The 27246-nt window shown below is 42.5% G+C and overlaps 1 protein-coding gene across 3 annotated transcripts in view; it reads right to left on the minus strand.

Moving 5' to 3' along the window:
• Positions 1-7652: 7652 nt before the first annotated feature.
• LOC121562656 (RNA-binding protein Nova-1) overlaps positions 7653-27246 on the minus strand; it is a 71569-nt gene continuing 51975 nt past the window's right edge. For all 3 annotated transcript variants that reach the window (XM_041874882.2, XM_041874877.2, XM_041874872.2), the window contains one exon: positions 7653-16616. In XM_041874882.2, coding sequence (XP_041730816.1) covers positions 15588-16616 — 1029 coding nt within the window. In that variant the 3' untranslated portion in view covers positions 7653-15587. The remainder of the gene's footprint in view (positions 16617-27246) is intronic.

A 27246-nucleotide genomic window follows, 5' to 3' on the forward strand; every position in this document is an offset into this window, starting at 1 on the left:
CTTTTTTCCCCCACTGTAGCCCTAAAAAAGGTTGTTCTATTTAGAATCACAATATCCTCATTTTTAGCAGTGTAGCTAATTCAACCTTGTATAAATTGTCATACCAGCTCAATGTGTTTTAGTAGTGGATGAGGTTTGTTTGTGTTTATTATTGACAGTTTTACCTCTCCGTGTGGCCTGGGGGACCGTCATTTTGTCAGAAACCAGGTTTCAGGGGCCAGGGCGCTGGATGAGGAGTAACCTGTCGAGGAGGTCCACCGCTGCCTCTGCCAACCCTTCTGTGTACCCATCTGCCGCTGGGCAGCAATATACCCACACGGCTCCGTTTGTCCAGTAGCCCCCCCCCACACACACACACACGTACATGTCTTCACCCACCGTCTACTACATGTTTTTTTAGGGCTGAACTAGATAAATGGGGAAGCGGAGGAGGAAAATGGGTCACGGGTGCTTTATATACCTCCTCCATGTGTACGGTTTAACCTTCAAGTGCTTGCTGCTGTCACTGGAACCGTGGACGGGCATTTTCGACTCAAAGTGGAAACTCTGGAGTGTGATCTACTGACAAATATGGCAGAGGCTTTTTCTTCCTGCCATTTTCTGTATTGCAGTATGCATGAAGCTTGAACCAGTGGTTTTGGTTCAGAATAGTATCAAATTAGAATGAAGTGGGTCAAGATTGCAGTAGGCTAATTTCTTCCCTTGAATAATCACTGATTAGTCCTGGATATTAACACATTAGTGGTCCTACAATCAGAGAGTACTCCATACATGTTAGTATGATAATAGCAGAAATGTAGCTAGGCTGAAACTGGACTTCTCAGAAAGAAGGCTCCATAATCTGAGTTATGTAAAACAGGATTATGTCTACTGCAAGTATTGCATAAATACCCCTGTCATTCTAATTTCTCTGTGTGGTGTTCATCCATTATTTTGTATCACTGGGCAATACACAGGTGACCCTTCAATCCTCAGCCTTAAAAGTCAGTTCAGTTTACAATTTATCTATTTTTACAAGTGTTTTTGCTGCCGGATGTTGATTGTATAACCGTTATGTGTTGTCTTGGTCTCCGGGGGGAATAAATAGCAGCCGTTTCATTTTCCTGCCCACTTTATCTGATTTGATTAGTCTGACTTTTTGAATGGCCATAAAGCCTATAATAACTTGTAGGGGTTCAATCTAAAGGGAGAGTATTATCTGTGTCCTACTTACTGTATCTATTCTATGACCTACCCCAGTTGAATAATGTCTTACCTTTTATACTTTCTTCAACCTTTACCTTCTTGTCCCCTGTGTTCCTCTGTGTGCCTGCTCAAGGCTAAAGTAGCAGATCCTTACCCATCAGCCCATTGGGTAAAATCCACACAACTGCCTCAGTCTTTCTCAAACTGGGCCAAGTCATTTGGAGCTCCCCTGGCATCTCCCTTATGGTTAATTGGCATGCTGCAGAATCTTCCATCTATGGCCTTCTAAGTGTCAGGCCAGGGCTCCTTAGAAGGTCAAATATGTTTGTGTTTCCAGAGGCCTGAAAAAGACTAATGTGTTCCTTTAGGGTTAAAGCAATCATTGGAATGTCTCTGGGTGGCAGGTGTACAATATAAGTCTGTAGCAGGACAGGAAGCCAGACGTCAGGTGATGAGTGGTCGGTTGGTGTCAAAGGAGTTTGAATTTCACCATGCAGTCTGTATCGACCAGTGTAGAGTACCTAAGAGTACCCTGCTGTCTCTGTAAGGAAATCACAGTGTTGCACCTCTGTGATCGATTAGCAAGCCCGGGCTGAAACTCATTATCCTAAGCAAATGGGTGAGTCAGTGTACATTTAATATTCATGGCTGCTTTGTTTTGTAATTGTTCAAATTAGCTGTATGACACAAATAGTTGGGACAATGACTATACATGGTTTAGCGATGGTTGATAATCAATTATGTGAGCATTTATGAAGTACAGTATATGCCGTTCCCTTTGGGTAATTTAATGAAACAAAGTATCATTTACAAAGACAGTTCAGGACTGTACAAACATTAAGCTACCAAAGCTATTGAAAGGACTGAAATGAATGATGGCATTATCGCTTCCCTCTAACAAGTGAAAACGTTTTAGTTGCCACTCAGTCACTGTGCTAATTATCTGATGTCATTACAGAGCGTTCCTTTGTCCATTGGTATCATAGTTGTTCAGATTTCCTGCAGGTACTACATGCCAAATAGTTTCAGCTGGGCTCATTAATAAAACACACACAGAGTATCATCGGTTGGCAAATTATATGCACCCAAAAACCATTCTCATTATGCAAATCCACTTTTAACCCACCCAGACTCAGAATTCTATTGGTATGCTGTACTGTCACCCACTCTATTTCCCTGTAGGATCATGTTGATACTAACCACACAGAGACAGTTCACATATAGGATGCTGGAATAATACAGCAGGCAGTGCTTAGGCTTCCCTTGTATACCGTAGAAAATGTATTTATTAAAGCATATGCTCAAGAACTGAAAAACAACAACTGCAAGATTGCAGAACATATCATGTACCATAAAATTGATAAAGGAATCACTGTACACGCTACAGTGTTTTAAAATCACAGCTTTTGCATCGCAATTTAAACATATTTATTCTCATCTGTATTTATACACATAATAATCAAACATTCAGTACATTTAAAATACCTTTTGGAATAGTTAAGAATGAAATGTGTTTCTTATTTTAAACTTAATCTGTAATATTGGTTAGAAATATCACAACAGCAACAAAAAAAAAGAAACATACAAAAACGTACAATCATTGTTCAGTATTTTGCTTATCTGACTGGCATAAATTATTAAATCAATTTGATTTAAAGAAAATGATAAACCAGATGGAATAAATACAGATTTTGGTCTGTGGAATAAATGTTCTGAAATATAACCTATAAACTGGCCGTGAAGCAAAGTACCATAATTATAAGATCATTGGCTACACCTGTCATTACATAGGCCCCGCCTCATACCAATGTAACTACCTTTGGAACGGCTTATTACACTATAACAGATTAGTAAGTTCAATGCCTATGTAATCTAAAGTGTTGCCAAAGGAGAATAGGCAGTTTCCACTTTAGTTACTTAGGATGCGGGAATAATTTTTGCATTGTTACTAGTCAAAGATGGACAGCTCTTGTACCAGTCCAGACATTAGTGAGAGAGGTCCGTTGAGGTTTTCTCCAACCTTGGGGTTTGTTGTAGCTCAGTGGTTTTAAGTTTATTTCCAGGCCCAGCAATTTCATATCACTTTCTTAATGATGGATACTTGTTAAATGCATAGAAGGTACATGCAAATGGAAGACAGCAACAACTGAATGCTGAAAGACAAGTGTTGATTTAGTTTCAAGATTTCAGTTTTATGACATTCTACAAATTTGTATCTTCCTTCAATCAAAGACAAAGTATTAGTTTCCTAGACAAACATGCCATAAGTAGATGAAAACATTCAAGAAATAACCCAAACATTGACCTGAGTCCTTGTAAAATTGCCAAAATTCTGGTATAACTGTTAGAACACAAACTTGGTCTTCCACAGGCTGTCGAAATACAAATAGCATTCTGTTTGTCAAAAATATACATTCCAATTTCAGATTTAATTAAATTACAAATAATCTCCTTTATCAGCCACTACTTTAAAATCTGATGTAGTCTATAATTAAAAATGTGCCTTCCATAATTTTGATACAAAATATTGCATTAAAAATACATGTATCTATTGATTCAAGCAGAGGGAATGGTGAAAATGTCATTAACATAAACACAGGATAAAAGTACTCACTAATTTAAAGTCAATCAAATGTCTCTGTATCCAAGTTAATTCTTAGTCAGAATTTTCTCTTTCATTCTTGGTCAGAACTTCCTCTAAACTCTTGGTCTAAACATCTCGTAAGGAACAAATGTCAAACATTGGCTGTTATGACACATTATTATAATTCCCCTCTGTATCGACCCATGCCTTGAATGTCCAAGCACAAGAGAATAGAAATGAGCTTCCATGGAATTCAATTAGGCAGTATAGCACTGTGATTTGCCAAGGATTAATTGCTTGTGTATTTTTCAAATTCAAAACATCTGTTGTTTATTCTGGCAAATGCACAGCCCCCCTACCAGCGACCTAGGTAACAGCGCAGTAGGGTGTGGGTGGACATGGGTGTGCTGTTGCAGACAGAAATCTGAACAGTTACATACAGTAGGTATGGTGGCGTGACTAATGCTACTGTACTGTAGCCACAGGCAAAGCAGGTCTGGTTTACAATCTGATTGTGCAAAACGCAGGTTCAAAATAATTATTAGCAACCCTCCCCTTCCCCTATCATCTTATCTATGAGGGGGTTGATGTGGACATGTATTCCATAACCTATATTTGATCCTGTGAACACCATAGGGTCAAGTCCTGACTGGGCTGTTATTATGACATTCTCAATGGGAGTTGTCTTTGATGTCCTTGTTCTTAGGTGAGGGAGCAAGTAGAAGAACTAGGTGCCCAATCTAGTCACTCCAGACTCAAGCATACTGTATTAGGGCAAACTCTTTGTCTCTCACACTCTGTCCTCTAGAACTGATTAGGATGTTAGCCAACACTAGCATCAGCTGAGAAGCAGTGAGGAGACGCACAGAGATCTCAGCAACAAGATGCTATACAAAAGCAACAAGGCATTATGTCTATCCTACCTCTCCTATCTAACTTCCCAACAGGACTAGGGAATTCCATGGAACAGCTGGTCTGGGATTTACAGGGATTCTTGGGTTTATGATTAGCAAGGGAATGGAAAATGAGCAGCGAGGAGGAGAAGGAAAATCAATGCCACCTCAGGCAGGAGAGATGCACAATTAGAAGGATTGGCTGCATTGGCAAAGATGAAGCACAAGCGGTCCTACCACCACTCCAGTCCCACTGGCAGGAGAGATAGATGGGAGGTATATGGAGGGGCCTAATCTGTCATTGTAGCGGCTTCACCAGATGCCCAGAGGTTTTCACGGAAAACACAAGCCACAAATGGGGCTTACAGAGATTGAGTGGTATTCCGTAGAGTGAATAATACAGTGCAAACACACCCTTTAAAGGGATAGTACACCCAAATTACAAAATGACATATTGGTTTCCTTACCCTGTAAGCAGTCTATGGACAAGGTATGACAGCAATCCATGGTTTGGTTTAGTTTCCCTGGCACTGTTTCCACATGCTAATGTTTTTGAATTTGTGGTCATTTGAATTTGTGGTCATTCAAGTCATGGGACCATTATTAGCATTTTTTGCACATTCTTTTCAAAACATATATGTGACTTTGTTGAGCTTCACAATCAATTTTAGATACGTTGGATGATTTGGACATGATGCGTGAAAAATGCTAATATCGGTCCCGTGACGGGAATGGGATTTGTGCCACAAATGCTCAAACGTAAAGCATGGATTGCTGTCATATTTTTTCCATAGACTGCTTACAGGGTACCAATGTGTAATTTTGTAATTTGGGTGAACTATCCCTTTAACGTTCAGTTATTCTTCATTAATCTCATAACTTACCTGCTTTCAGTTCATTGAAGTTCTGGAATGACTACAAAGCTATCAAGGAGACAAAACAAACACATCTACTGTAGCGCCTAACAAAAGGCACATCAAAGTTCTGACATTGCTCATCTACGTAGCTCAGGGGCTCATTACACATTTTGGTCTCATATTGTACCATAACATTATTTTAGTGGCCTTACAAATTGCCTTGATTTAACAACTTGGGAGTTGTGTGCAGTAAACCATAAACTCGGCTTCATTCTGAACCTTGGAGGTACTTCTTTAGTGTATGGAAGGTTTGTGAGACAGGTTTGGTTTTCAGACCATGCTGCGAATGTTGATAAGCCTGGGGACTCAGATGTGCTGCAGGTCAATAAACCAATAGCCAATGCATGGAGAGGTCTAATCCCATTGGCCAGAAGTTGCTTGAATCTGCCTAAATCCGCAGGTCCGGATAGGTTGGCTGTGGAGACATGGTGAATGCGGGGGTGGTGTTTGCTGGTTGGATGAACTGGTTGGTGCACAGGGGTAGTGGGAGGGTGAGAACGTCAAAGAGTAACATAGCCCCCATCTTGATTATATCATTTCTAATGTATTGGGTGTACTGGATGAGGTGAGAGGAGTCCCAACCCTTCAGATTGTCTTATAACCTCTGATTGCTATGCTGCAACACTCCTGATTTCCTGATGCTCGTTCAGCAAAAACATGGTAATGTCCAACATTGTCATTCATGTCCTCCTTACATACCTAAACTCTCTTGAAATATACTATCTGCCTGGGGTAAAACATGTGTGTTTGTGAAACACCACAATATCAGGTGCACATTGTATTACAGGACTAGGGGTGTTTAACTTACCTCTTTTAGGCTTTTGTTATAGTAATAACTGTATTCTGTCCAATATCAACTGTTTTCCAAGCACCTCTTTGAGTATTAACGTGGTAAACCAATGTGTGGGCCTTAATTCATTAATTTGTAAGACTAATGATGTCTACCTGACAATTAGCTTCAATGGTTTATTTTACCCATTATTACCATGTACAAATGAACAAAACCTTTACAACATTTTTGCATTCATTGGTCCAAAACCTCTCCTCATGGTGACATTAATACTGACACCAACTTTTGTTTCATTATTAGCTTCTAAATGTTGCACGAATTTGACAATGTACCATCCATTCTAACAGTTCAAAAAATGATATTTTCATTGCAAAAAATAGTAACATGCAATGACTCATAATTACATTAACTCATGTCACAAAAATGGTCATTGAAATGTCATCATTTAGCAATACGTAATTTGTTTTTGTCCTACACATTCTTTTTCAATAGCGTTGGTCTCATTTAGGTTGTAAACAATACAGCATTTGCTTGCTTCTTTAAGTGGGTGCATATCATCCCTCAGAATAATTGGTAAGCAACCATTACATGAACATGGAAATCACCATCGTCTTTGGGCTCCATAGAAATCATTAGGGTAGAATAAAGTGGGATAACTGCAGAATGCAGGATATAAAGGTAGCTCCAGAAGACACCCTGAGAATCACTATTTCTCTTTCTCTCTATTCTCTTGTTTTTAGACAAATCGTTTTCTGATGGGCTTGGCCCCGGCAGCTAGAGAGGATGGTTGAGTATCATGTGGGAAGCAGGTTGACTGGCAACGCGCTCCTTTTGGAAACATGGAGGAGACATGTTAATGTGGATCTGGTCGAGTAGTATGTTATCGATGGAGAACATCACATGGTGCTGGCGTGTGGTAGGGGATGACTCAGGGATAGGGTAGTGGTGGAGAGTGGTTGGGTGGGAAGGTTATGAACGATAGAGTCGACTCAGGTCACATGATGAAGTTCCAGCTATAACGTCAGGGGATTCCATTGGTGAATGGAAGCCCTCCAGGTTTTAGCTTTGGTGGACATTGGACAGAACATCCACCCACCAAGGCTCAGACAGCAGCCTTTCCATTCACACACACTCTCTCTCACACACACACACACACACACGCCACTCATACCATATGGCCCGCCCCCAGACCGAGCACATGGTTTCAGGCACAAACTTGCAATGTGTTACTTGGATGAGACTGAGTGTAGTGGGAGGTGAAGAATAAGACAACAGAAGACAGGTGATGCTAAAATGAACATTTATAATGACTGTTGTTGCTGTCGGAAAAGAATAATCCTTAAAAAAAGATGTAATATATATTAGCACTAAATTGCTGACTTCACTGGTAATCCACAACTCAATAAACACAACTCACTACTTTTTTTTCCTTTTTTTTTTTACAAACACAATGCTACAATTACATTAAATATTCAATACTCTTTAAGTCAGTTAATGAATGGTGTTAAAAGCAACCACTAAAATACTAAAAACAAAACAATAATTCACCTTTCCAGTCATTCCCTTTTTCTTGTTGTGTTGTCATTTATTAATAGTATATAATTGGTTGAAAATAAATAGCTCATGAAGTGTTATCAGAAAATGAGGCTGGCAGCATAAAACACTGTGAGTGGAGCACAAAGATAAGCAATGATATGGTCAGTCCAGTCTAGCTGTGTCAAATGAATACTTTCAGTCTCCTTCGATCTACTAAACTCACTGACAGAGATATGTCTCAGTTGGTACTATGGGCACCTTTGTCATGTTGGCATTTACATTCACCAACGCCCACCTACAATATGCCTAATTAACATAATCGTAGTTATAAACTATATCACTTTTATCATGTAAACCACAGTGAATCTATTGCACTAAAGAGGGCTCAACTTCCTTTTTGTGGTTTGGGAGCGACACGTTTTTCCCTAGTCTTGTGTGTCCCACATTTAATGTAAGGTGCTGAGTCTAGCAAGTTCTCTACATTGATATGTTCTTACACTACCAAGCATTACAATAACTACGACTCACTCTAAGTGAAACAAAACCACCAACGAATACAACTATGGTAGCAAATGTAAACAATTCTATCATGAGGATGATTTTCAGCTCCAGAACTGAATTATCTTTTGCGTTTTTATATCCTTTTATCTAAGTGGAGCTAGCATGGCGGTAAACAACAACAAATACAGCAGGTCACACCAATGTCAACACCACAAGCTACTGTAGCAGAACAAATGAGTAGATGTATGGGGTGCACCTTTCTTTTTCTCTTTCCACTAAGTGGATTTTATGCTGCCAGCCCCATTCTGTTGAACACGCCTCTCTTTACAGCTCAACAAAATCTGACAAAAATATTTACAATGAGAGAAAAATGAAATTGTGGAGAAACAGTTGTTTCGTTTTTTTTGTTTGTCTGCATTTTTTTTGTGGATGATTTTTCATTCTTTATCTCTGAGAATTGCCCCGATGAGAAACAAACAAAAAAAATCCAATAATTTCAACTAGAATTGCACAGTCTCAAATAGGTTTGGTGATGGAATGGAGATTTAAGTCCAAACAGTTTGATGAACATAGAAGGGGAGGAAGAAGGTCAATAAAGTTCATGAGGGGTGAAAAGTTCAAAGTTCAGAAGACAGAGGATGGCTGCGCAGCTGACGATTACACTCCTCATACCATTCTGAGTGTGGTTTAATGTTAAAGAAAAAAATCGTCATTAGAAATGGAGAGACTTGGGGGTGAGGAGAGTGACAAGTGCCCCCAACACTATGGCACACAATCAATGATGTCCTGGAGGTTGACGAGATGATAGAGAATTAGGAAAAAGCAGTTTATGAGAGGTAACCAGCCTTTACCGGGTTAATCCAGGTCTGCTTTTAGCTCGGGGGTTTTTGATCTGTTTCTTTTGGGTAATGTTGAGGCGTCATGACTGACATCATGTTATGGAGGAACATGCTGGCTTCATGGGTGCGTCCAATGGATGTCCAACATACAAGAAAACTCAAAAAAGTTTGGAATGGTACTGTTTTTGTTTGGCACTCGGGAGAAACTCGAGGAGGAGGAGGAGGAGGAGGAGGAGGTGGTGGGGGGCAGGGTTTGGTGGTGTGGCGGGATCGGAGCAGAAGTGTGGGGGAGTGGTTGGAAAAGGGGGGCAGTGAAAGTGCAAAAAGGACAAAAGGGGAGTAAACAGGATACACATGAATGGCATTTTGTTATAATTGGTCTAGGTTAGAGAGCGTAGTACAAATAAAAAACAGGAAAGCAAAAAAGAGGAACTGAACAGTGATATGACAAATGCAGTCTAAAATTGCTGGTGCTTCGATGGGGTACAAGCTCAAGAGTGTGACCCTGGGTTCCGTGAATGTCTGGCTAAGGGTGGTGGGTGTGGGTGAGAGCGAGGAGGGTGGGGGTTGGGGCATTGTGAGGTTTTGGAGTTGAGCACTAATAGCCACACACCCACTGAAAAGCAATGATGTCACCTACAGCAGGTGAACCATAAGTTTGCATTCCTCTGCACATCACAAAACAGATCTGTTCACCCAGCAACACGGAGACGACGCCATGATGCTGACCTACTGCAGACACACAGACACAAGAGCCAGACAATAGCACATGCACAGCTGTACAGTAAGGTACTACACTATTGCACAAACCCCCATCTCAGCTTACTCTACAGGGCTATACAGTATACCTCATGCTGACATTATATTGCAACTGAGGCATCGCTAGGAACAGGGATGTCAATTTGGTTATAGTTTAGACTAAGTGTCCATTTTTGACAGTATTCTAGATTATTAAAAGCTTCAGAAAAATACATAAGTCCAAATCCTGTGTTAAATGAGCAAATGCTGTTTTCTTGTGGCTGACCAGCTTTGGTCGTTTACAATCCCTTTTTGAGCATGCCAACACAATTCAGTTGTCTAATGGTGAAACTGGATGACAGTTGGGCAATGGACAACATGGGGAATATTGGCAATATTTTTCATTTTTTTCTCTCTCCAGAACTTTTGTCATAGAAAGTGTAATCATGTAATGAGACCAAATTCAGTGAATAGAGAATCAAACACACCTTGTCCCGAATTCTGGAGAGAGACCCAGGGGATTGAGAAATACAAAGCTGAACAGCAACAGAGCGTGATAAAACATGCTGCCTACACACGGCCTAGTTTGACACTTCAAAATACTTTGCCTAGTTCCCTTTCAGGAGATGGGGGCTTAAATGAGAAATATGTCTAAATGAGAAATATAAAGTGCATATTTACATCAAGACAAGAGATCAAGCTCAGGGGGAGCCGAAAGGGGAAACAGATGGTTAGAATGACACTAGGGCCAGATCTGGCCTACCTGATGTTAGTTATTCACACAAAACACATGGACACTCGAGCCCTAAAGTCATGATCGAAGAGTGATATGCAAACTTATGCAGAGGTGAGTACATTCATGGACAATATCTCCGTATCTATGGTAAAAAGCATTCAAATTGATCCGGAATTAAATAATGCAGTTTTAGAGTTTTAGTAAAAGAAGCACAACCAGCAAAAAACAAATAGTTTCATGTTTGATCAAAAGTTTGTTCCTATCTCTCTAAGAATGTTTTAATGCCTAGACAACATTCTCACAAAATACTCATCCAGTCATACAATCTAATTACACTGTGGCCTTGCTCTAATGGACTATGTCCCTGCATGTTTATTAGTGAAAACAACACGTTTTAAATTGTGTCAAGGAAAATGAAAATGCTTTACCATTTTTGGCATGCAAAGATTTGTCTTCAAAATTAACAACACACCGGCAAAAAAAATGTGTACGATTTTTGTTTCTTCCATTTTTTTGTCCACGCTTCACTTTGATACCATGCAATATAGACGTGCAAAAAAGATAACATCTATCTCCACAAAATACATTTTCATAACTATAAAAGGCTGTATTAAGAATGTTCATATCATGTGTATCATTAACCATGCTAATCTATCTATACGTTTATTCTTCTGGCCCCGGAGTCTAAGTACTGTAGGATTCAAGGAATTTTGGATTACTGGCTAACAAGATGGCTCCCTTCCTTCACAATCCCTTCTTTCATGTCACATAGTAGTAAAGAGGGCATTAAAAGGTTTAACTAAAAAGCGTTTTTTTTTAATGGATTTTACTCACACAAAAAAAGTCACTTGTACCATTCCCTTCTATTTACAATTATAAATATGGTTCGTTTGGCACTTTTCACATTTTTATTTCTTATAAAAGTATGCTTCCTTTCATGTAATGTTTTTTAAATCACGCGCATTTTCAGTTTCAGTCTTTAAAGATCTATTTTGGCACAGGCTTATTTGTTGAGTTTGTTATTACAGTAATTATTATCTTATCAGCATGTATAGCATTTACTACACCTCTTGGAACTAGAACATCCTGCTAAACAACAAATCAGTTATGTTTTAACTTTATTTTTAGTACATCACTTATTAAATAGCAGCAATTTCACAAATTAAAAAAATTGTAATTATGTAAATCTATTCAACATCTAGGTAAATCCAAAGCTTTTACAACAGACAGAATAAAAAGACAATACAAGGACAACATGCTACTACGTATATTGCTTCCAGTACTCATCACATTTTATCTACATCCCCTAAATTACAAACCAAACAAAAATGGACGCCCTAAAACCCCATCATCATGGGGTAATTTTGTTGAATTAGATAAAAAGATAACAAAGCCGTACTTTGACAAACTTTGTTGGCACCTTCTCGTGATCTCCAACTACAGGTATTTGATATTGTTGTATTTTATATCGTTCACATTGATTTGTCACAGTTGTAGTATCTCTTATATCCAGCAATCTCTGTCATTTCTTCATGATTTCAACAAGCAGTATTTCCCTTATTCTACTCACAATCTATGTGCATGTGTTTATGAATGTACTGTATGTATCTGTGCATGTATTCCAAATGTAGCATCATGCTTTCACTCCTATCACTAACATACAGTATAAAATATGGTTTCAAGCTACTGGCCAGGGGATTGACAGAATTAAGTCAGTTATTATCTCTCTCTCTCTTAGTTGCCTGGTTGCAGGTTCTCTTTCCTACTTCCACTGTTACCTACTAATTTGTTCTCACTGCTGCTGGCAAAATGGTCACTAACTAGTCTCTAATGCTCAGCTCTATAATGAAGGGGACGCTGTCCTCTCTACCCTCAACGCATTAGGAGACTCAGACAGTCATTGTTTTGGAGTAGTTGTGGTCTGGAAGGGCAAGCAGACATGCATCGTAACACCAGACATTATCACCCATGGAGAGATGTGAGAGGGGGGCTCTGGGTTGATGTGTAAGAATGGGGTGCACGGAGGTACAAGGGTTGGGGGGTGAGGAAAGTGGATGGTATTAGATGGGAATAAAGAAGCCTCCTTACCAATCTGTCGAGATATGCGCTCACTGTCGCTCCAATAGACATGGAGAGAAAACATTCCAATCTTGAAAAATAGTGAGAGAGCCCACCATTGGATAGATTTCCTTTACATTACAGTGTCTAAATGTCCAATTGGGGAGATAGGTTACCTTACCAGACCAAGTTAGATTGTTTAGGGTCGAGCAAAATGTGCCCCCCTCCTCCTTTGGCATTTTAGAAGTCATCACATTTTAGGTTAGCCAGCCATTTTTCGGTTGGCTAACAGAATATATAAATTTCAACTGTTTGTGAAAACAGCAAATATAAAAAGGGAAGTTGGACGATTAGAGTATCTTTAAAAAAAGAGCAACCCTGTCATAATTGGGATAAAACTCCACATACATCCAACTATTGTTGTCTTTCAATAGCAAAAGCTGAACATGGACACCTGCCACTCCTCCCCAATCCCATCCTCCAAATAGAGACCGTTTCTACAACTACAGTACTTTCATTGCCAAATTGAGAAAAAGCACATCCAATGCCTCAATCCAGGATCATGGTTTCAATGTAGTGTTTAGAAATATTAATACTCTTTCCTTGCATATCTAAATGAGAACTGATATTGTATGCAAATAGAGTTTTGTTTGTGAGATATGATTAGATGCCTGGTAGTTCATATGTGTACATTTCCCTGACATAATAACACATACGCCTGTAACAAAGCTCCTACAGAACACAACCCTGACCTCATGGGCAGAGAAAACGATACCCACACTTCACAGTGCATTAAGATGAACTTCAGTGTACTCCGATTGCAAAAATAAAACAAGATAAAACAAACAAAAACATCTTTAGCAGCTTATAGGTTAGTGGGCAGTATCCATTGCATGGAACGTGTAGTGGGAGGTCCCTGCAGTTTGCCAAAAGCAGAATAACCCACAACCATTAGACTTGTAGTTTACGCCCAACAGACCGTAGCACGTTACATTCCCCCCGTTCATTGTAGACGGAGGAACACTGATTGATAAGAGCAAGTATTAGGGAAAACAACTTCTAAATATGCACTGCGTTCAATAGCTCTGCTCGCAACGAGACAGGGCCTGGCAAACTGCATGGACCCTAGTGAGATCAACTTTCTCATCTTCAGTGTTTGTATTTTTCAGTAGTATGTACGTAGCCTGGCGGGGTCACCACCTCTAGGTTCTAAGTGCTCTTGTTCCTGGTCTCTCGCCTGGCCTGTCTAGACAGAGTGTTGTTAGAGTGCCACAGGCAGAAGAGCAGCGCTCGCTAGATATCTCAGTGGAGACGGCTATGGCCCTACAGTCCCAACAACACTGTGGCTTTTCACAATGTTGAGGGACACAGGCTAAGCTGGAGGGAGGAAAAACATCTGAGCTCAGACAACATTGAAACAACTTTGGGATGACGTTATTAGACCGCTTCGTCCCAGCCAGAATGTGAACGGTGCTCTTGGGCCTGTTGTGCAAGTGGCATTTTCATTTTGAGGCTATGTATGTATGTATATAGAGACTAGTCTGCTTGATTTCACCATAATCTGCCATGTAGATATGTTATAATCCCCTTTTAGCACTGAAATGGCATCAGAGGGTGTGTGTGTGTGTTTTAATGTGAATATTTACTGTCCTGCTCTTTACTGGATATCAAAGCTGACCGGTACTCTTCATCATCACTGCAGTGGTACCTATGGTGCAGTTCCTACTGGACTTAAATAAGACATACTGTATATTACACTATGTGACATACTATTAAATCCACTTAAATTAAAAAAATCGAATCAAAAATAGTCTTTACATTCATGTCAACCTGAATTCACAGATTTAGAAAACAATGAAAATACCGAACTTTATGGGTGAAATCCTATTAATAAATAATGATGATGATATCTATAATAATAGTAATAATATCAGACTGCAAACCTTGTTGAGAAAAATGCCCCAACCTCTATATGTACTCTCGCACTACGCTAGAATTCTGACCCAATGAGATGCACCATGCATCTCTGCCTTCGTCCTACATAAGAAACATGAGCATCCCATGTATAGATACGGAGCGTGGCATTGCATGCACCTGGTTAAATCAGAACCCAAGGCGCGAGGCTATAGGGATAGGAGGATAAACCATGTGTGGAAGCCTTGGGCAAATCTCTCCCCTCCCCTCCTTTGCCCAAACCAGAGGGGGGGGGTGGCTGGGAGAGGGGCGAGGGATCGGGGCATGGAGGGGGATGTCGTCGACTACAGGGATTTTCCTTAGATCTCTAACCAAGCACTTGTTTGCAGTCTTATCAGACCCTTGTAGGGGAGGGCAAAAAGTGGGGGGCAGGGTAAGGGGCAAATTGAAACTGAAGGCGAATCTGAAGAAAAAAATCAGTGAGCTACACAGGAATGGGGATGGGGGTGGGGAAGGGGCTGATTCCATGGGGGTCGACCCCCAATACCCCCACCGCCCCCCTTTTCCAAACTGCAGCGCGGCAGCATGCCAGTTTAAAATCGCATTCACCACTGTCCGGAGAATACACAAACAAACAAACAACTAAAGAACAACAACAACAAAAATCCCGAAAGATCAAGACTTAAGTAATAAAACCGTATTTACATTTTACACCTTATTTTCCTTTGTTTTCCGCGTTACACTCTGAGCGAATTTTTGCGTCGCATAATTTTTCGAATACTGAAACACAAAAAAAACGTGTGGACGATTCCTTCCAACATTCTTGCTCTCCTCTCCCTTTCTCTCTCACTTTGCATTCCTCCCCCACTCGTTTTCCTCCATTCCATTCCATTTTTCTAGCCCACCTTCTGTGGGTTGGTGGCGCGCACACCCTGCTCATACGTGATCCGTTGGCTGATCAGATACTGAGCTGCCTGTGTTGACGCCGGAGATCCGGTTATGGTAACTTTACGGTTCCGGGTGCCGGGAATGAACTCTCCCTTTTTGGAGATCTGGATCCGGGCTCCGGTCAGCTCCTGGTACTCCACTAGCGTTTTCCCTCCTTTCCCCAAGATGGCTCCTACCAAGTTTTCGGGAACAGCGATTTCCACCACGTCCTTGGCCCCCTCCTGCATCTGCTTCTCAGTGGCCATCAGGGATTGTGCCATCAGCGGGGAAGAGGCGCTCAGGTAGCCGTTGGTGGCCCCCGTGGCCGCGGCCAGCGATCCCAGGGTGAAGCCTCCCAGGGAGGCGGCCTGGTGGCCTGCGCTGGTGGAGGCGTCGCTGGCGTAGGATGCCAGGAGGTTAGCAGCGGCAGCTGCGGCGGGGTTAGCGCTAGCCGCTACGGCAGCCAGGACTCCCGAGGCTGCGGCAGGGTTGAGCCCCAGGCCCAGGGAGTTGGTGTTGTAGCCGTAGCTGGCTAACGTGTTGAGGGCCGAGGTGATGGTCAGGAGGTCGTTGCCTGAGAAGCTGGGACCCATGGTGGTGGGGAAGCCGCCCATACTCTGCATGGTGGCCTGACCCAGGAGGCTGGAGGCTGTGGCAGCAGCGGCAGCAGCAGCAGCGGGGTTCACCTCGGCTGAGTTGGCGTAGGGGGAGCCGGTGGGGTTGGAGTTGGCCACTGGGCCAGAGATGTTGGAGTAGCTGATGTTGAGGCAGCTGCTGCTCTGGGGGTCCTCCTGGATCTTCTGAACGATGATCTCCACGGCTTTACGGTTCTGCTCGGGCTCTCCGCTAATGGTGACCACGCGCTCCTGCAGGTTGATGCCCTCTGGTTTTTGGGAGAGCTGCACCCAGGCGCCCGACTGCTCCATGACGGCCTTCACTGTGGCTCCACCTTTACCAATGATCAGACCTGCTGTGCTGTTTGGTACTATCAGCTTGGCCTGGGGAGAGGAGCAGAGAGAAAGGACATAGAGATGGTTACTGCACTGATTTCACGCTTTAACATTGTATCTCTACATGACAAAAGTGTGATATCAATTGAATAGAGGAAGGGACTAGGCGAGGGAATGGAAGAAAATAGATAACCAAGATAAGAACTTGAAATAACCCAGAACAATGGAGAAGGACGTAAGATAACCAACAAAGAGTGAAAATAGTATGTTAGAAATACCTGACAGACAGAGAAAAAGAGAGAATCAAGCTTGAAATAGAGAGGGCTAGCAAAAGGGAATAAAAGCATAAAAAGGGTGATATACTCAATATATTTTTTTATGGTGTAGCATAGGGGAGAAATAAGAGTGAGTTTTTACTCCTTCGACCAAACATTATAACATTGACAGAAAAAAAGGGAGAGAGAAAGAGTGTATTTTTTCTCTTTGTTTCCGTGGTTATAAAGAGGCTCCTGGTGAAAAGCATCTACTCCCAGGGGTCAGTGTTACCATGGAAACAGCTCCAGCATTCAAGGGGTACTGAAAGGGAGTCGAAGCGATGCGTAGCAACTAGAACCACCCCCCCACCTCCACCCAAATTCACACGAGCATGCACGCACACACACACACACACACACTAAACAATTCTCCATACAACTATGTGTATACTATGTACTGTATATACAGTATACATACTCACATAAACACCCATATTAAAACATATGCACACCTTCACTGTCCTTTGTCATACAACTTTAGAGAAAAGCTGCCAGCTGGGGAGATAGTGAGGAGGGGGAAAAATTCATTTTCTTAATAAGTACAGTACTTGATAAGGACCACATATGATTTATGACGCATTAAATGCGTCATAAAGGGTCGTTTTGCACCAAAGCAAGTCACACAATGTTACGAATAAACCTACTGCGTGAGGATGATAAATGAGAGGAGTTTATGTTATAAAGTCTCACAGGGATGCTCCTAGTTACCTACAATATGTCCATATTGTGCGATGTGGAAACAGTTACAAAACTCTTCTTTGAATATTTGAAAATCCATCCAGAATGGTCAAAGAAGAAAAGCAAGTGAGTGTTGGAAGGAGGACAAAGCAAAGAAAGGAAGGAACAAAGAGAGAGAGAGAGAGAGAGAGAGAGAGAGAGAGAGAGAGAGAGAGAGACGTGTGTGTGTGTGTGTGTGTGTGTGTGTGTGTGTGTGTACAGGGGATGTATGGGGCTAGTAATTGGCATGGACTCTCCTATTGTGTGGCTGGATTTGATCTTTACACTTTCTCAATGTTTGCTGCAGTCCTAAAGCCATCAACATTTCTTTACAGAGGTGCTGCTGTATGTAACCTTGATTCTGTAGCCTTGCTGGCTGTGGTACGCTGCAGCGAATTTACATAGAAATGGGAAAACAGAGGGAGATCAAGCCTTGACTTCAAACTATAAAATATAAAATATTACTTTTGAGTGTTTGTAGTCAAATATTTTTTTCCCATATTTATTTGTGACAGGGATGAAGAATAATCATGCATTGGAATTGAGCGATTATTTTGGTGTGGGAAAAATAAACAATAAAATGGCATTGATCAGTCCCCATATGGATTAGTGCCATCTAAATTGGTCTTGGCTCTGTGCAATTTCTCAAACAGTTTCTCACAACCAATTTTTCATGACCTTCCCCCTAAATTTCATACAAATGTATGTGGTTCAGTGTTGAGGCAAAAATATTTCCCTATTTTTCATTCAAGCACACATTAGTGATGGGTTTGAGGATCAAACAACTGAGTGGGGGAGAGAAAGAGGGGGAAGAGGAGAAGATTCTCCTAAGAATCCTTTTCATCTTCTGCATTGCACATATACATGCACACGCCACACACACACGCACACACACACAGCTTTTGCATGTTGCTGGATTGGATGTGTAATGATTCAGATGGGACTTGCCTCCTAAAGATTAGAAGAAGCAGTGGAATAAATAACTGAATGCTGCGATATATAAAACCCATTACTGCTAATGATGAGTCTCGAGGACCACATTCAGCTCTTCAATATTTAATAGATGTTCAAAATTGTAATTGTCTTTCTCTCATAAGTCCTTTACCCGACATGCACTGTTTCTAAAGCGTACTTTTTTTTTTTTCATTGGTCGCCGTCGAGTTTCCCTCGCCATGTCATGGGCGGCCATTTTAATCTAAAATAATCGTCCTCATCCCTGAGAGTTATAGCTGACTTTCATATATTTTTTTAAAGGCAAGAACATTTGGCCTGTGCGTCGGAGCAAGCTGCTGATTAAAATGTAGGCTCTTTAGCGTGGGGTAAGAATAGAGCAACGTCGACAGATACGCCGAGCTAATTCTGCTGAATGTGTCTAATGCTCAGGCAGACTGAGAATGAAGCCTTCTTCCTCTTCCTTCAAAGACAGAGAGAGAGAGAGAGAGAGAGAGAGAGAGAGAGAGAGAGAGAGAGAGAGAGAGAGAGAGAGAGAGAGAGAGAGAGAGAGAGAGAGAGAGAAGAGTTGTGAAGGAGGATAGGGAGAGGGTAGGGGGAGAGGGGAGTTGTGAAGGAGAAGAGGGAGAGGTAGAGGGTAGGGGGAGAGGGAGAGAGAAAGCAGAGATGAGAGAGACGTGCTGCTGTTCCATCAGCCGTGGCTAGTCATTCATTATGTACTGTGGGTTGGGGTGTGGAATGGGAATGGGGGAGGAAGGAGGCTGATGGGGGCTGGGATAATAGGCACAGACGGTGCTGAGGCATGGAAATATGTCAGAACCAGCTTTCGGAGATAAACATGAAAACAAAAAAACAAACCCCAGAAGTTAACAAGGCCTACAGCCATCAAAGAGATAAAACAGCGTCATTTGCTAGGCTGCCGCTGTCCCCGATATAGAAACCACTTCTTTTTTGGTTCCAGGTTTCCATCACGTCCATAACAGAATGTATTGCTGTATCAGTACTACACACCCACTGTTCATCACCCCCTCCCCTGGTTTCTCTCAGCATGCTCAGGGATACTGAGAGGCTCAGCTCATGTCTTCTCTATGTCAAGGGCTAAGGCTCACCCTAACCCCCCCATAGCACTGTTTCAGCAAGGAGCCTGAAGGGCGTAATTGTCTGTGGACGCCAGAACCACACCCCACCCTCCTCTGCCCTCCCCAGCCCCCAGTTACGTACGTGTGGGGACACGGAGCAACTGTTGCCCTCTGCTCCCTCTGTCCATCCCGTGGACGGGGCCTGATCCGCAAGCGGGAGCTGTTTGTACTTTGAAGTCTTAAGCGCCAGACTTTAGGTTAATCGCCTGTCTCCTGATCCCCGGGCTTAGCCGCGCCTCTCTGCCTCATCTGCCTTTCAGTGTGTGGCTCTCGCTCTGAGGCTGGAAAAAACCCCTGGTTAAAAATAACACAGAAGCATCACACTGCAGCCGACCAGCCGCTCCGCTCCAAAGGTTGACAAGAAGGGTCCCGAGTGATGGACCTTTGTCCCCCCCGCCGCTCACGCACAATCCAAATCAAATGATGAAATAAAAAAAGAATTGCGTGCTTGGAACGAGCGCCGTTGCACTCTGGGCCGCTAGCCTGATGTACCAATGGTATTTTTTCTTTAAATAATTTTTTGGGTGGCAGTAAGGATTATCCCTGGTTGGCATCTCAACCCCTCCCTGTGTCAGTAATGTTAATACACTCATTCTCCTTCCATTTCACTCCCTATCACACTAAGAAAGCTGAATTTAGACATGCTAGTGTTATGAAGGGAGTGTGACTTTTCTTTCTTTCTAATGCTATAGCCAAACACAATAGGGTGGAACTGATATCTAAACAGAAAGATACAGTATTTGAGGGGAGGACTTAAAGTGGAACTGACATTGTTTTAACTACTTTGCAGATATGAAACAGACAATCATAATATTAGTCCAAAATATCAAATTCCCAGTTTATGCTTAAAAACCAACTTTATAGGAGGTTGAGAGAATAGATGGATGCAGTTCAATGCATTATTAATATAATTCACCAATATCTTTCTTGGTAGTCCAAAAAATATTGCTATCAGGATGTAAATCACAGCTGGCCTGATACATTGTTTGCTGCCTTCACCCTTTCGGTTTGCACTGTTTCAGTTTCAATGAGTCAATATTTTGAACAAATACAGACGACTGTAACTAAGTCTGGGAATGTCAATACAATCAAACTAGCAAGGGTAATGATCACAAGTCAGTCATAACGTAGATAATAGGCTAGCGCACATGTATCAAGGCCCGCGGGCCGAATAGGATACATAAGCGAGTATAAATGAGTCAACAGTTGAGTCATCAACTAATTACAGCCTGATGCGTTCGCATCAGTGAATTCAACTTCAATTGCGTTGCTTTCGTGTGTCCCGTTTACAGCGTGCAGCAGAGGGAAAGTGTGCAGACACATGCCACATTCTAACTAGCTAAGTCAAGCTAGGCTAATAAAAATGTTGCAGTCTGGCTTCGGTTTTTAAAGCTTGACAATGAATAACTAAAAAACAAAAACACCATGCAAAGAGGAAACATTTAGGCCTATTAATGCAACATTTGAGCAGTAGACTAGGCTGGCTACTCAACTACATGACATTTTGAGTGCAGCATACCGCAATGCTGCAATCAACCGCAACGGTGATCCATGCAGTGCAAGAAAATCTAAAAACATGTTACAGTACATGTTTAAATGTTAAAACAACCTATAGCTACGCTATTAAATACTTTTGGATTAGTGTCGCAGCATATTACGCACATCTGCAAGCATCAAAGGCTGGACAAATATTTGTATCTATTTTGTTTTAATATGTTAAAATGCTATATACAGCATCCTATGTACATAAGTGGACATTATAAAGGGCCATATCTTTTCAAATAAAACAATGGCCTGCGAATTCATTGTGTTTTTTCTATATTCAATGTTATTAATTGTCCAAACGCACGGTCGCTCTCCCACTCTATACTGCTATAGAATTTTCACAAATGCCTTATTATACGTCATTCCCAAACATTCTATGAATTTATGAAACTGCGAAAATGACCATATCTAAGTGCTCGCTTGTCAGAAAATGTAAAAAGAAAAAAGCTGTCATATTCTTCCTGGAGGTGTATATGAACAGATTTTAATAAGATTTCATGTTGCTAAAATGCTGTCAGTTCCACTTTAACTGTATTAAGAAAGAAGTGCATTCGATATGGATTGTGATCTAAAATAGGATCTTAAATTATTTGGGTCAGTATATTCACATATACTATACTGTATAGTACATGAACATACAGTGAGGGAAAAAAGTATCTGATCCCCTGCTGATTTTGTACGTTTGCCCACTGACAAAGACATGATCAGTCTATAATTTTAATGTTAGGTTTATTTGAACAGTGAGAGACAGAATAACAACAAAAACATCCAGAAAAACGCATGTCAAAAACGTTATAAATTGATTTGCATTTTAATGAGGGAAATAAGTATTTGACCCCTCTGCAAAACATGACTTAGTACTTGGTGGCAAAACCCTTGTTGGCAATCACAGAGGTCAGACGTTTCTTGTAGTTGGCCACCAGGTTTACACACATCTCAGGAGGGATTTTGTTCCACGCCTCTTTGCAGGTCTTCTCAAAGTCATTAAGGTTTCGAGGCTGACGTTTGGCAACTCGAACCTTCAGCTCCCTCAGCTTGCCATGCGGAAGCAGAGAGAACAGTCTATGACTAGGGTGGCTTGAGTCCTCGGGGCATTAATCAGAGAGGCAACAAAGAGACCAAAGATAACCCTGAAGGAGCTGCAAAGCTCCACAGCGGAGATTGGAGTATCTGTCCATAGGACCACTTTAAGCCGTACACCACAGAGCTGGGCATTAGGGAAGAGCGGCCAGAAAATAGCCATTGCTTAAAGAAAAAAATAAGCAAACACGTTTGGTGTTCGCAAAAAAGGCATGTGGGAGACTCCCCAAACATATGGAAGAATGTACTCTGGTCAGATGAGACTAAAATTGAGCTTTCTGGCCATCAAGGAAAACACTATGTCTGGCGCAAACCCAACACCTCTCATCACCCCAAGAACACCATCCCCACAGTGAAGCATGGTGGTGGCAGCATCATGCTGTGGGGATGTTTTTCATCGGCAGGGACTGGGAAACTGGTCAGAATCGAAGGAATGATGGATGGCGCTAAATACAGGGAAATTCTTGAGGGAAACCTGTTTCAGTCTTCCAGAGATTTGAGACTGGGACGGAGGTTCACCTTCCAGCAGGACAATGACCCTAAACATACTGCTAAAGCAACACTCAAGTGGTTTAAGGGGAAACATTTAGTCAAAGGCCAGACCTCAATCCAATTGAGAATCTGTGGTATGACTTAAAGATTGCTGTACACCAGCGGAACCCATCCAACTTGAAGGAGCTGGAGCAGTTTTGCCTTGAAGAATAGGCAACAATCCCAGTGGCTAGATGTGCCAAGCTTATAGAGACATACCCCAAGAGACTTGCAGCTGTAATTGCTGCAAAAGGTGGCTCTACAAAGTATTGACTTTGGGGGGGTGAATAGTTATGCACGCTCAAGTTCTATTTTTTTGTCTTATTTCTTGTTTGTTTAACAATAAAAAATATTTTGCATCTTCAAAGTGGTAGGCATGTTGTGTAAATCAAATGATATAAATCCCCCCAAAAATCCATTTTAATTCCAGGTTGTAAGGCAACAAAATAGGAAAAATGCAGAGGGGTGAATACTTTCGCAAGCCACTGTACCAGGCAGTGATGCAACCAGTCAGGATGCTCTCGATGGTGCAGCTGTAGAACCTTTTGAGGATCTGAGGACCCATGCCAAATCTTTTCAGTCTCCTGAGGGGGAATAGGCTTTGTCGTGCCCTCTTCACGACTGTCTTGGTGTGTTTGGACCATGATAGTTTGTTGGTGATGTGGACACCATGGAACATGAATCTCTCAACCTGCTCCACCACAGCCCCGTCGCTGAGAATGGGGGCATGCTCGGTCCTCCTTTTCCTGTAGTCCACAGTCATCTCCTTTGTCTTGATCACGTTGAGGGAGAGGTTGTTTTCGTGGCACCACACGGTCAGGTCTCTGACCTCCTCCCTATAGGCTATCTCATCGTTGTCGATGATCAGACCTACCACTGTTGTGTCGTCGGCAAACTTAACAATGGTGTTGGAGTCGTGCCTGGCCATGCAGTCATGGGTGAACAGGGAGTACAGGAGGGGACTGAGCACACACCTCTGAGAGGCCCCCGTGTTGAGGATCAGCGTAGCAGATGTGTTGTTACCTACCCTTACCACATGGGGGTGGCCCAGTTGCAGAGGGAGGTGTTTAGTACCAGGGTCCTTAGCTTAGTGATGAGCTTTGAGGGCACTGGTGTTGAACACTGAGCTGTAGTCAATGAATAGAATTCTCATGTAGGTGTTCCTTTTGTCCAGGTGGGAAAGGGCAGTGTGGAGTGCAATAGAGATTGCATAATCTGTAGATCTTTTGGGGCGGTATGCAAATTGGAGTGGGGTCTAGGGTTTCTGGGATAATGGTGTTGATGTGAGCCATGAACAGCCTTTCAAAGCACTTCATGGCTACAGACGTGAGTGCTACGGGTCGGTAGTCATTTAGGCAGGTTACTTTAGTGTTCTTGGGCACAGGGACTATGGTGGTCTACTTGAAACATGTTGGTATTACAGACTCAGTCAGGACAGATTGAAAATGTTAGTGAAGACACTTGCAAGTTGGTCAGCGCATGCTCGGAGTACACTTACTGGTAATCCGTCTGGCCCTGCGGCCTTGTGAATGTTGACCTGTTTAAAGGTCTTACTCACATCGGCTACGGAGAGCGTGATCACACAGTCGTCCGGAACAGCTGATGCTCTCATGAATGCTTCAGTGTTGCTTGCCTCGAAGCTCGTCTGGTATGCTTGTGTCACTGGGCAGCTCGCAGCTGTGCTTCCCTTTGTGGTCTGTAATAGTTTGCAAGCCCTGACACATCTGACGAGCATCAAAGTAGGTGTAGTACGATTCAATCTTAGTCCTGTATTGACGCTTTGCCTGTTTGATGGTTCATCTGAGGGCATAGCGGGATTTCTTATAAGCGTCCGGGTTAGAGTCCCGCTCCTTGAAAGCGGCAGCTCTACCCTTTAGCTCAGTGCGGATGTTGCCAGTAATCCATGGCTTCTGCTTGGGGTATGTACGTACGGTCACTGTGGGGACGACGTCATCGATGCACTTATTGATGAAGCCAGTGACTGATGTGGTGTACTCCTCAATGCCATCGGAAGAATCCCGGAACATATTCCAGTCTGTGCTAGCAAACCAGATCTGTAGCTTAGCATCTGCGTCATCTGACCACTTCTTTATTGACCGAGTCATTGGTCCTTCCTGCTTTAGTTTTTGCTTGTAAGCAGGAATCAGAAGGATATAATTATGGTCAGATTTGCCAATAGGCGAGGGAGAGCTTTGTACACATCTCTGTGTGTGGAGTAAAGGTGGTCTAGTTTTTTTCCCTCTTGTTGCACATTTAACATGCTGGTAGAAATGAGGTAAAACGGATGTAAGTTTCCCTGTATTATACAGCTCATTGAGTGCTGTCTTAGTGCCAGCATCAGTTTGTGGTGGTAAATAGACAGCTACGAAAAATATAGATGAAAACTCTCTTGGTAAATAGTGTGGTCTACAGCTTATCATGAGATAATCTACCTCAGGCGAGCAAAACCTAGAGAATTCCTTAATAATAGATTTCATGCACCAGCTGTTGTTTACAAATATACACAGACCACCACCCCTTGTTTTACCGGAGGCGGCTGTTCTATCTTGCCAATGCAGGGTAAACCCCACCAGCTGTATGTTATCCATGTCGTCGTTCAGCCACAACTCGGTGAAACATAAGATATTACAGTTTTTAATGTCCCATTGGTAGGATATTCGTGATCATCTATTTTGTTATCCAATGATTGTACGTTGGCTAATAGGACTGATGGTAGAGGCAGATTACCCACACGCCGTCGGATCCTTACAAGGCACCCCGACTTACGTCTCCGATATCTCTGTTTCTTTCTCCTGCGAATGACGGGGATTTGGGCCTTGTCGGGTGTCTGAAGTAAATCCTTCGCTTCCGACTCATTAAAGAAAAAATCTTCGTCCAGTACGAGGTGAGTAATCGCTGTCCTGATATCCAAAAGCTATTTTCGGTCATAAGAGATGGTGGCAGAAACATTATGTACAAAATAAGTTACAAATAACGTGAAAAAACACACACAATAGCACAATTGGTTAGGAGCCTGTAAAACGGCAGCCATTATCAAAGTCAGCCTGCTTGGAGTTGAAACCAAGCGGTTTCAACTCCATTCATCTTTGCCTCGATCCTGACTAGTCTCCTAGTCCCTGCAGCTGAAAAATATCCCCACAGCATGATGCTGCCACCACCATGCTTCACCGTAGGGATGGTGACATTCAGGCCAAAGAGTTTAATCTTGACCAGAGAATCTTGTTTCTCATGGTCTGAGAGACTTTAGGTGCCTTTTGGCAAACTCCAAGTGGGCTGCCATGTGCCTTTTACTGAGGAGTGGCTTCCGTCTAGCCATTAAGGCCTGATTGGTGGAGTGCTGCAGAGATGGCTGTCCTTCTGGAAGGTTCCCCCATCTCCACAGAGGAACTCTAGATCTCTGTCAGAGTGAACTTTGGGTTCTTGGCCACCTCCCTGACCAAGGCCCTTCTCCCGATTGCTCAGTTTGGCCGGGTGGCCAGCTCTAGGAAGAGTCTTGGCGGTTCCAAACTTCTTCCATTTAAGAATGATGGAGGCCACTGTGTTCTTGGGGACCTTCAATGCTGCAGAAATTTGCTGGTACCCTTCCCCAGATCTGTGCCTCGACACAATCCTGTCTTGGAGCTCTACGGACAATTCCTTTGACCTCATGGCTTGGTTTTTGCTCTGACATGCACTGTCAACTGCGGGACCTTATATAGACAGGTGTGTACCTTTCCAAATCATGTCCAATCAATTGAATTTAACACAGGTGGACTCCAATCAAGTTGTAGAAACATCTCAAGCATGCTTAACGGAAACCTGAGCTCAATTTCGAGTCTCATAGCAAAGGGTCTGAATACTTATGTAAATAAGGTAATTCTGTTTTTTATTTTTAATTAATTTGCTAACATTTCAAAAAACCCGTTTTCGCTTTGTCATTATGGGGTATTGTGTGTAGATTGCTGAGGAAATGTTTTTATTTAATCAATTTTAGAATAAGGCTGTAACGTAACAAAATGTGGAAAAAGTCAAGGAGTCTGAATACTTTCCGAAGGCACTGTGTGCACACACATACACACTCACACTAACACAACAACTTTGCTCAGAGTTGTGGCTGGCTCTGATCCCAAACCTGGGCCCTAGATCATGCATTAAGTGACCTCATGAGGCCTTCCATCTAACAAGTGCAGATGAGGCCCAAAATAGCCTGTCCTTGTGGGGCTGAGGTGGGGCCACGTCCGTCCGACCGAGGAGCCTCAGTGTGCTGCTGAGCTGGGCCGCCGGGCCGCTCCGCCAGGACGTGTTCACTCACAGACCCTAACACGCTGTGACAACATGGAGCGGTGAAGAGAGAGAGAGAGAGGACTGAGAGGAAGACCTTCTCCTTCCCGCTCCAATGGAAACAGGGCTGATGCTGTGTTC

Source organism: Coregonus clupeaformis, chromosome 5, assembly GCF_020615455.1.
Source record: "Coregonus clupeaformis isolate EN_2021a chromosome 5, ASM2061545v1, whole genome shotgun sequence".
Taxonomy (NCBI): Eukaryota; Metazoa; Chordata; class Actinopteri; order Salmoniformes; family Salmonidae; genus Coregonus; species Coregonus clupeaformis.